The 11690-nt window shown below is 42.0% G+C and overlaps 1 protein-coding gene across 4 annotated transcripts in view; it reads left to right on the top strand.

Moving 5' to 3' along the window:
* The first annotated feature begins 547 nt into the window (after nt 1-547).
* Nucleotides 548-11690, top strand: part of DCAF5 (DDB1 and CUL4 associated factor 5) — an 87310-nt gene continuing 76167 nt past the window's right edge. Inside the window, exon 1 of one of the 4 annotated variants that reach the window (XM_036239081.1) lies at nt 548-1044. In XM_036239081.1, coding sequence (XP_036094974.1) covers nt 831-1044 — 214 coding nt within the window. In that variant the 5' untranslated portion in view covers nt 548-830. The remainder of the gene's footprint in view (nt 1045-11690) is intronic. The other 3 variants (XM_016131261.2, XM_016131264.2, XM_016131263.2) reach the window with 3 other exon arrangements.

Genomic DNA, 11690 nt, shown 5'->3' with positions numbered 1-11690 from the left:
TTTATTTGGCGAGCCGTAGGAAGGGGTGCACCAACAGAATTCCCAGGCAACCTTACCCCAAGTGTCCAGTTCTATCTCCTGATTCCCGTCCCCTGGACGGGGCTCGGGCGGGCCCAGGATGAGACCAACTGAGGGAAGGCGACTGGAGCCTCTGCCGCAGTCCTCCCTCACCTCCTTGCCCTATCGGCCTGCATTCTCTCCGCCGAAAAACTGAGCGGGGAGCCGAATTCGTCTCGGCGCTGGGCCTCCTGGCGGCGATGGACCGCTGGCCGCCGGGGAGGAAGACGAGCCCGCAGCCCCGCGGCCACTTTGATTGTTACGCGCCTTCAACTTAACAGAGTGCAGCGCTCAGGGGGTGCAGCGGCGCCTCCGCCCAGCGCCACCCGACCCTCAGCGCCACCCGACCCTCGCGCAGGGAGGAGCTGCGGCGGGAAAACCGAGCCGCCGCCCGCGGTCTCCTGACCAAGCCGCCCGCGTTCTTCCGGCCAGCAGCCCTCGGCGGGGGAAGGGCAGCCGCCGCCCGCGTTCTCCCGGCGCCGGCGACCGGCGGAAGGGCCGCGGATCGCGGAAGCGCGGCCGCAGCTGGGGATCAGCTGCTGGAGGAGGCGGAGAAGGAGGGGGAGGAGCCTAGGGGGGAAAGGGAGGGAGGAGACCATCAGGAAGCCGCGAACGCCACCGAGTGTCTGCACACCTCGCTCCGTCTGCCATGGCTGGTTAAAGAACCATCCGGATCGCTGCGCGGGGGGAGGGTTGGGTGGGGGGAGCGCGGCGGCCGCGCGTGAGGCCGAGGGAGGGGCGGCGGCGCGAGCAGCAGCGGCGGCGGTTCCAGGATGAAGAGGAGAGCTGGCCTGGGGGGCAGCATGAGGTCAGTGGTGGGCTTCTTGTCCCAGCGGGGCTTGCATGGGGACCCCCTGCTCACTCAGGACTTTCAGAGGAGACGCCTGCGGGGCTGCAGAAACCTCTACAAGAAGGACCTCCTCGGCCACTTCGGCTGTGTCAATGCCATTGAATTCTCCAACAATGGAGGCCAGTGGCTGGTCTCAGGTAAATCAACCCCCTTCCCCTCCCCGCGCCTCCCGGCCTCTTTCCAACCTCCCCCTTTCGCTCTCCCTCGCTACCCTCCTCCTGCCCTCCGTCCCCACCCCCTCCCTCCTCAACCCCCCTTCTGCGGTGGGAAGGTTTGGTGCCAAATTAAAACCATTGCAGGGGGAGGGAGGGAAGGAGGGGAAGGGGTGGATGTCTTCTATAAAAAAGACCCAAAATGGTTGACAGGTCCTTAATTCGCTTTATCCCAAGTGTAAAGTGATCTCTCCTGCTGACTGCCCCCGAAAGTGTGGGTCGGGAGAGGGGCGAGGTTACCGCTTGACAAAGTTTGATGGGAAACTCTTCCTCCGCGTACTTTAAAAGGTGCGGGGGGCATTTTGGAGATTGGAGGGGGAGGTGGCCGAGGCGCGCCTGAGGCCAGAGGGAGCTCGAGCCCCAGTCGCTGGCGACCTGGAGAAGGGCCTTGGGGCTGGGCGGTGACAGAGCCGGCCTCGGGAGGGGTAGGGGTCTGCGACTCGGGGGCTGTCTGGGTGAGCGGAGGGGAGGTGACTGGCGGGCGGGTGCTGTTGGCCGCCCTCCTCAGCGCCCTTAAGAGCCCAGCTCCATCTCCTTACGTCTTGTTTTTATTATGGTTTCGGGAGTGCGGAAGGCTCTGGAGGCTAAGGGGAGCCGGGCTGAACTTGAATGCGCAACTTGTGAGGCAGGGGGTGGCGGGTGGGCGACCCCAGGAGACTTGTCGGCGGGAGCCCCGCGCCCGCAACCCCCCTCCTCAGCGGCTGCCGTTGCAGGTGATCTCTGCTCCTCCTCCCTCCCACCCAGCTGGGCTTGGATGCCCCTGGCTTCCCCCGCTGGTGTGGGGAAAGTGGCGAAATCGAGGCCGGGGTTCCGGCCGGGCGGTGTAGGCCTCGCTCTCCCCTGGGCTCCTAGCGACAGGCAGCTGAATCGATAGCCTATTGCTCTCGGGGAGGCCGGGGCCGGACGGGCCGCGGCGACAGCTGCCCTGGGGGAGGTACGCCTGCTGCCCGAGGGGGCGCTCGCCGCCGTCGCCACCGCCCTCTTTCCTAGGGTCGCGAGCCCAAGGCAGACGAGTGGGGATGAGGGTACACTGGGGGCCACTCCCGGAAACCCTGCTAAGGGGAGCAGGGCGAAGACCGGTGATCTAGCGTTCCCGCTTGTCTTTTGCCCTCCTCCGTCCCTTTTCCTACAGTGAGCGGGAGGAAAGGGGGAGCCCAGTGCTGGACGTGGCGCTTCGCTTCACTCAGGCGGGTCCCCAAACGGTTTTCTAATTTACGTCAGTAGGCAGCTCGCCAGAAACTTCTGGGATCATGGCAAAACATCCATCGTCTTCGCGAGTAACATTCGGAAGTGACATGGGGTGTGCAGTCCAATTTGGAGGTAGCAGAGATAATATCTATGTGATCATTTCACGATAAACCTTCTGGGGTTTCTCCAGAACTTACTTGACTTTTCCACCCTAGATCGTTTTCTCTATGATTAGGTAGATTTTGGCCTTAGATCATCCCCTGAAGAAACCTGATATTCCATTTCAAGGCATACCCCAAACAAAAGCTTTCTTCCCCGACACAGCCAAAAATTCCAAAGGCAAAATGGGGGAAGATCTCTAAAAGTTCTTGGTTTTTCCCTTAGTGCTTCTTCTCAATTCATAATCCTCCTGTCTCCTTCCCAGACACAAGTAAACTCACCCTAATGGATGAGGGAATTTGAGGGGTACTTTTTTATATGACTGAACTAATCATGTTCATCAAATCATAAATACAGTCATACATTGCCCAGTTTAACACACTTATTAAAAATAACAAATTTATTAAGATTATTTCACATGCCATACAATTCACCCATTTAAAGTTAACTTTTTAAAAAGCAGTAATAAAGTTGCCTCTGTCCGCTACCAGTTATCCTTGTTCAGGACCTTCCCCTATGTCTTAACCTCATTTTCTCTAGTTTTGGCCAGTTAATTTCCTTTATCCTAATTTTAGACTGTAGAAGCCAAGGTCATTTCCACAGTGCAGGCTCTGGCAAACCTTTTAGTTCTAGGCATTTGTTTCCTTTTCTAGGTCTGAGTTGCCCATCTTTATGAGAACTTTCTGGGTTCCACCCTTCTTTCCTCCTTATTTTTCCTCCTCCTCACACTTCCTCTAGGTCCATTCTTCCTGTTTCCTTTTTATCTATTTCTGCCCTTATTCCTAGTCCTTCCAACTGGCTTTTCCACCTACCCCTCCAATTTAGCTTAGATAGACTTAACTTTTCTTATTCCATGAACATGCAGTTTTGGTTAAAAGCCTTTTTAGCTATTCACTTTCCCTTAGGAGTACAATTTATGCTAACAGAAAGTTCTTCCTGTTTGCTTCAGATAAGGTAGCTCTCTCGGAATCATAAATACAGCTTAACTTGTTAAAGCTAATTACATTTTGTCCTGGAGAGTCTTTCAATAATCTTTCTGTGTTTAAAAGTAAAGTATCACCTTTCTTTTTTATCATTGTCCTTCTTTAGCAGTTAACACCTGAGGGGAGGAACACAAAATATTTTGAGGTTAAAGCTGTTCCCCAATGCCTCACAATAAGGTGGTGGGAGGGCAGAATCTAGGGTGGTAATGAGATTATTTTGATGCATTTTGTTGTATCTTGTTTGGATGGGTTCAAGTCTTCAGAAAGCAGTAATTAAAATGATTGTTCATAGTTTGTTCAGTTTTCATTTCCTAATTGCTTGGCAGGCTCACATTTCTTATAACTGACACATACTGTTTGGTAGAGTTAACTTAGACTTAGGGCAAAAGTAATAATTGCATTATTCTTGTGGCCTTACAAAATATTGTTAAGGATACATCATTGCTTTTTTGTTCTAACAGCTAGCCTCTTTTCAAGGGCACAATGGGAGGCATTTTTAAGCAGATATTAAGAATAAACCAGAGAAAATCAGGAATGAGAAAAGGTGCTCTGCTGGGAAGTGAGATTGTGACAGCAACAAGTGGCAGCATGATTTTTTTAATATTTTAAAACATTAAAATATTTTAACTTAAATGTATTTTTATTGTTGATTAAAAAGAGCACTACTGTAATATCATGTAAGGCAATGTGGTATAGCATACATGTGGTTAAATCACTGCTATGTCAAATTGATGAGCCCCTCTGAGTTTGTTTCCTGATCTATGCAATGGGGAACACCAGCACCTACCTGAAAGGCTGTTGTGAGAACTACATTAGGTAGTTTAGGTTAGGTGCTGAACAGAGTGCCAGGCTTCTTAGAGAAAATGCTGAGTTTCTTTTTTTCCCCTTTTGTACTTAATAACTCATGATGTCATTAGCTGGCACTCAACAATATTGAGAATGGACCTGTGCAAATGGGGCAGACAGGATAGGTTTGTGCCTTTTGATGTGGAATTAGGAGGCACATGTGGTATAGAAGAAGGAGCCTGGGATTTAGTGTCACATGACATGAGTTGGAGGCTCTATAGTCCCAAAATGTGAAGGTAAGTGTCTTCACTCCTCATCTGTAAAATAAGGGTAGCAGATTGCCCTCACTAACCTAACAGAGCAGTAATAGTCAGTGAGATGTTATATGTGAAGGTACTCTGTAAATGGCCTGGGTTCGAATGAACATTATTTTTTATAAAGAATAGCTTATGCTTGATGTGTGCAGTTTTTTTTTAGAATGTTTATGTGTATTCTTTGAGGGATGAAGAACAGTGTATGTTGAAGTGCTGTTTACATGAGATCCCACCCATGTCAAGGAGGTTACGTTAGTACACATATTTTTTAAAGTCTTTGGTTGCACCTAGTACTTTCCGTTGCCTCCTCTTATGCTTCTCTTTTTCCTAAAATGGAGTCCTTTATACTTTTGGGATCTGATTGGGAGCCCAGTCAGAATGTAGCTCTGGGTATATCTGACTTGGGTTGTAACTCTGCCTTCTATTTACAACTGGGATAACTATTTAGTCCTATTTCTATTTCACATTGTTAAGTATCAACAGTTATATATAGAGATTAAGAGCATGAACCCTGGAGTCAGGCTGCCTGGGGGTGACTATCAACTCAACTACTTACTAGCTGGGTTACTTTTGACAGTCACTAATCCTCTCTGTTTCCTCATCCATGTAATGACCGTGATACTTCACAGGGTCCTGGTGAGGATTGAATGAAATAACATTAGTAAAATTCTTAATACAAGGGCCTAGGCCATGCTGTTGCTCTGTTACTCCTGTGGCTGCAACTGTTATGTTGTTTAACTTGAAGCTCACAAAAAGCTTTTGGGAGATTGACACCATCTAACATTTATTGCATACGGCAGAGTGCAGTGTGAAAAATTGAGAAAGATCTCAATGAGGTACTGTGAAAAATGCTTTGTGAATAAGCCTTAACCCTAGTATTGTCATGAAAGCATATTTTTAAGTATCAGATAATAGCTATGATTATAACTATGCTTAATTTGAAATTAATTAATTTCCTGCTGCCCAGTCACAAGTTATATCACATAGTATGGAATCAGTTTTTTGTAAAAAAAAATTTATCTAAGAGCATATTATCTACAGATAGTATTTGGCTTTATTTAGCCAGTTAAATAAAAGTCAGACTTTATTAAAACTTCTCATGTGTTTAATTAGAATGTAAACTCCTAATTAGAGTTTTTCAGGAGAAATATGGCTAGTGGTAGGACAGATTTTGACTTTGAAAAGTTATCATAGTACATAAATTTTGGCAAAGTGATTAGGGAATCGATTCTTGGACATTCTTCTGGGCTTTTTCCTTTACTGATACTCCATTGCTTTGAAGGTGTTAAGTTTTATTCTTTGGTCTGTTTATTCAACAAATAGTTTTCGAGTGAATGTAAGACAGGAGCTATGCTTTCAAGAAGCTTATATTTTCGGAGCATTTATTTTTTGCAACAGTAAATTAAAAAAAAATTAAAAAAAAATTTCCCCTCAGATTTATGATACTTGAATAGATATCTGATTTTTCTCTGGGTTATGGTACTTAACATAGCAAAAATCCTCTTGCCTGTGTGATAGAAAGAAGCCTGAAGAGATGGCCTTGGAGGACATTGCTATGATAAATTATAGAGATCATGTGATAAAGATAAGGTAACATGGATATTTATAGATACACGTTATTTTTCCAAACACTTGTTCTTCAGTCAGCTAAGTGAAATCTATCAAAGATTGCCAAATAAAATTATGCCAGGGGTTTGTTACTTCTGCTTTAAAATAACCTAGTGAGGTTTAACTGATGACCACCAGTCTCATTAGACATTATTATCATATCAAAAAGTCTTTGTGTTCAGTATTTTTCAAAAGAGCATCACCGACTTGACTTACCCCCAATGTGTTTTTGATTACTAAGAGTTTCTAAGAGCAGCAGCCTTCAGTTACATTGAAAGGATGTATCAGCCCAGGTGCAAGAGTGGCTCATTCACTGATAATTGGTAGATTTGGCTGTCAAATATGGTTGGAATCATTTAGATGAGGGAAACTTTATTGATAAGTAAAACTTGAGACACAAATGGATAATGCTTTCTGAGTTAAGAAATGGATAAGTTTATTTTCTCATGCATTGAGCACTTCTATAATTAATAAATAGCATTTAATTTTAATTTTTTTTCACAGTTTCAAGAAAGAAGTAATTGCTTTTCTTATTGTTTTAGTCTGGATTTATATACTCAAGGGTGGAATTAAAGTCTTTTAAAGTTAAAGGATCTAAAATCCTAATTCAAATTAAGATTATGTAGGTTAAGAAGGTATTAATGCTGTTTTCAATTTTTGATGCCCCACATTGTTTCTTATAATTAGAGAACTGAATATTAATCTCTTAGGATTAACCCTTAGATTATTGTGAGAATATTAAATTACATTTCTTTCCTACTTAATTCCCTGTCCTTTAAAATTTTTTATTTTAAATCGTAAGAGTTAGATTACTGTTTGCCAAAATGTGGGTGTGTAAGCTGATTTTAGGTAATCTTTGAATGAATATTTGAATTTTAATAATACATTTATTTTATGCCTATTAGAAAAGTTAACTAGCATGTATAAAGTATTATTTTTAATAGATTTATTGCTTAAGGTTAGGTTAAATTTTAAAGAGTCAATTTAAAGAAAACTAATGGTGAAAGTGTTATGTGGATAAGGCAAAAATCAAAAAGTGATCAAGTTCGAAGCTTGAGAAATATTGCATTAGGTAACCTTTTTTATATCTTCTTTCTTCCTAATCGAATCGTGCAGGTGGAAAAAAAAATCTTCATTTTATGGAAAAGGAATAGAGAAATAGGAAAGTAACTGGTTCAGAGATGCTCAGTTAGTCTTTGGCAGTTAGGATCCTAAGTAGGGCCCATTGCTCGCAGGGAGGTGCTGTTTCTAAGTTGCCTTTTATATTTTTCTTTCCCTTTTTTTCTTATAGGGTAGGCCAGTTTTTCTGGATCTTTTCTAAAGAATTAAAAGCTGAATGTTAGCAGTTTCTGAGCACATAATACAACTCTGGTTGTTCCTTAGATGATAAATTATATTTCTGTGTTTTGCTGTGAAGTTAACTTGTTCCACACAAGTACCTTGTTTATTTATTCATTAAAAATATTTAATCAGAACATACTATGTGTGCCTTTTTAATTTTAATAACTAAAAGAATTATTTTTTTAACATTTATTTAGCATGTAACGTATACTAGCCCCTCTGCTAAGCACTTTATATGTCTTATTTGCTGCTTGGAAAATAGCCAGTATTATCTGTAGTCTAGAAAGACAAGGCATTTAAAGGTTTTGTACTAATTGTCATAACTAAGTACCAAAGAATAAAGAAAGGACATTGATAAATGACCACTGAGGGTTCTATAATGCAGAGAACAGGTAGGGCATTAGTGTAAAAAATAGATATTATATTGTTTCTGGTTAAAATGAAGTGAAGTAATTCTAGGGATTAAAAAAAGATTTTTGTTACTTTGGCCTATTACCTTGGTCTTTGTAGAAAATTTGGTTCCAATAGGTGCTTCTCAAATTTTTGTTCTTTTCAGCTTTAATACTTTACTTACTAGTCGCCACTGCCAACATAATATAAACTTCCTAAAACTTAACTCATTTTCGCACATCCCCTGCTGGTCCCTCAAAAATCAACAGCGCTCCCTCAAAAATCAACAGCGCTCCCTGTTGTTGACCATATTAATTAGGACTGCCTCATCTGACATTCAGCTGAGACACTGCGATTTATAAAAATAAATGTTTAACAATAAAAATAGCTAGTATTTTATTATGTTATTTAGTAGATATTATTTGGGGGAGTTTCATAATGTGTTAGGTACATTTACATGCATGATCACATTTAATACTTAAAGAATCTTTCCTAAGGTAGGGTAGTACTATTATCTTTATTTTACATATGAGGAAACTGAAGCTTAGAGCAATTCAGTAACTTGTGAAAGCTCCTAAAGTTTGTGATAGAGCTAGATTTCCAGCCTGGGTCTGCATGAGCTCTAAGACATAAGGCTGGCTATCTGCTATGAAATATTTAGGATTTTATGTGCATTTTTAAAGGATTTGACTTTTTTCCTACATTCTCATTTCTTTTTTCCCCTTTATGTATAAACAGTTCTTCTGAGCCAGTAAGCACTGTTCAGGTCACAGCTACAATACTCACTGCTCAAGCAGATCTCTCTTGGTGCAAGAAATCACTTCACCTGGATTTTGGTCTTGGTAGTCATCTAAAGCCTCCTTTTTATATTTTGTGTTTTATGCTTGCTTATACAAACCATGTGACTAACTTCATACTGGGTTAAATTCTCATCTACTGTAGTCTAATTAGGGGTAACTATGCTCTTGTTTCCCAGTTGGTTCTTCTCCATTAGCACAACTAAAAGTACCAACAATATATATGTATTTACTGAGCCTGTAATTTGAGTTTGATATCTGCTGAAAGCATGCTGATTGAGTACATTTGGCTGAATGTCAGCCAGCAGAAATATGTATCTTTTCTCATAATTATGCATGGGGAGAAAATATCTATTCCTGGGGCACAGATAAGTAATGTGGTTCAGAATAAAGTGCTTTTGGGAAGAAGGTTCAAATAACATAACATAGGACTATTTGCCCAGAGGGCACTCTGTACTAAATATTTGGAAACACTTTTCCACAGACACAGTATCATAAGGGAGGTATGACTCCTAGACCAGATGATAAGCCTGTTTAATCCTTAATGAACTTAAAGTGTAGTGTTCTTGCAAGTAAAATTTACTTCTGTCACCAGCAACTTCACTCTGCTTGTGTGAAAAAGAAAGCATTTCATTTCAAGGTTATTCACTGTGTGAACAAAGAAGTTCTGGTCTTGGATTCCACTTGTTCTTCACATCAATTTTCCTAAGTCAAGGATTTAGGGAAAGACATGACGATAGTAGTTTGTCACTTTGGTTGTCTGCTCTTCCATGCCTTCATGTTCACACTTTCCTAGCCACCTTCCTCACTCCTTGCACCTTACGGTGTTGAATACCCAAGATTCTATCATGTATCTCTCAGGATACAGAGTTGATATGCATGAGGTCAAGTCCATGTGTTCTTCAGTACCATTTTCCAAATGGGGCTAATTTTAAAATGGAAGTCATATTTCAGGGCTAGGGCATGTAGGAATCAATGAGAAAATGGCATTTGAGGACATTGACAGGTTTTTAATAGATCCAAGTAGCAGAGATAGAAAGGCAGATTCCCATCTTCCCTGTTGCCTCTGCTGGGCCTCCTGCCACTTGATAAGGTGAGGTAAGATTACTTAATGTGGTTGATAAGGTAACTCTGTCGATAGGTCTCCTGTGTGCCTTGCTGCCTGCTGGGGTCCTTTATAAATAAGGTGACCATATATCATGGTTTACTTGGGACTGTCCCAATTTCCCCATTGTCCCAGTATAATTATTAGTGTTCCTTTCATTCTTAAAAAGGTCCTAGTTTGGATGATTAGTTTTATGGCCACTTATAATCATCCTAGCTGTCTGGCGCTCAGGTAAAACCAAAGACCTAGTCTCTTAATTCTTCCCATTCACCATTGAGTGCCTCTGGTGGAAAAGCCTCCAAGCCTCCATTCTCCCCATGTCTGGTCTTTCAGCTGTCACTTTTAAGGTACTGGATTGAGCCTGAGAGGCAGAGTGGTGGGTTGGTTATTTGTCCCCTCTTTGTCTTCTTATTAGAAAGGGGCAGGAAGAGGAAAGGATAAGACTATTAAGAAAATGTTAAGTTCAAAGGCTACTCCTTCCTTTTTGTATACCTCCTCTTATAGTTCTTGCTCTACTCTTCATTCCTACATTTAAGTCTTCCTGTGGATTGTTGTTTTTTGCAGAGTTGATTTTGAGGAAAGGCATTTTGAGGAATGATTCTTAACTGAGTTGGGAGTTTTTTCCTAAGGTGTTTTTAACCAAAAGTGGATATGTTATTGATATTAAAATCACCCTACAGGCTTAGTTTTGTGGAGTATCTATCCAGCTCTACAGGACATTTGGAGTAAGAGTTGGCCCCCTCAAGTATGTAGATTGGTCCTGAGAAGGGATTTCAGGAATTGTAGTTTTTCAAGTATATGGCCTATTGGCTCTAGAACGTCTTCCGTTTTGTGGAGAGTCATCAATAAAGAAATTGAAGAGATCTGAGTTAGAGTCCTGATTTCACCATTCTCACTTGTGATCTTATGCTACTGATGTTCTGCCTCTGTAGCATCATGGACTTTTATTGCTGGAAAGAACTAATGATCATCTAACTGAAGCCTTTAATTTTACATGTAAGGACACAAAGGAGCAAAGAGGTAGAGTGATTTGCCCAGTAGCTCACTACTTGTAAGTAGTACAATCAGAATTAAAATGTGGATTTTTCCGATCTGGTCTCTCAGTAGGGAAAGTAATGAGGTTTTGCATTTGTAAAGGACTTACTTGGTGCCATACTCTGCTAGTACATTCTATGTATGATTTTATTGGCCCTGAGCATAGCTGTTTTGGTTGAGGTTAGGTTGGTGGTGCCTCAATATTTTATGGATGAGTAAGTATGATTTTCCAGGATGGAGGCAGACTGTCACTCTGCCTGGGTCTCCAGTTTTAATTCTTAGCCTGCCTATACTTCCTCACATTGGAAAGCCTGTTTCCTTCCAAGAACATTTACTCAAGAGGAGAAATATTTTTCAAATCCAGATGCCTGTCAAAATCTTGTTATACCACTTTCCTCATTCTAAATTTCCATTTATGTTTTGTATCTAAATTTCAGTTGTATCTTTTGTTACTACTTAAGGCCAAGTGACTGGTTGGAGTCCCTGACAATGTTTCTTTTTTTATAGATGTTTTAACCATGTTTGATGGCTTAGTACTGTTATCTTATCACTTGCTGACATAGATGGCTGAGGCATGTGTTTTGCCTTAGATATACCGGCAAGAAACAACTGAAGTTTGCGTATTTGGCAGCCAGTTTCAGAGTTGACATCTCTGTTTATACCTGCTTGAGGGTGGGTATTGTATGCTTTCCTAGAAGGACTAAGAAAGCATTGGTAGCAGCATTGATTAGTTCAATCTTTTTGGAATTGCCCAAAAAGAGAAAAGAAGGCTTTGTTATGTTAATGTTACTTATGAAAGGAATTTTGCAAAAATCAGGCAGGCAGTGTTCCTATTGAAAACAATAACAACTGAAAAAATCAGACT

The sequence above is a fragment of the Rousettus aegyptiacus genome, unplaced genomic scaffold (assembly GCF_014176215.1).
Source record: "Rousettus aegyptiacus isolate mRouAeg1 unplaced genomic scaffold, mRouAeg1.p scaffold_m13_p_3, whole genome shotgun sequence".
In the NCBI taxonomy this organism is placed as follows: Eukaryota; Metazoa; Chordata; class Mammalia; order Chiroptera; family Pteropodidae; genus Rousettus; species Rousettus aegyptiacus.
Note: the sequence above shows the minus strand (reverse complement) of the source record. Positions and strands in the feature narration are given on the sequence as shown.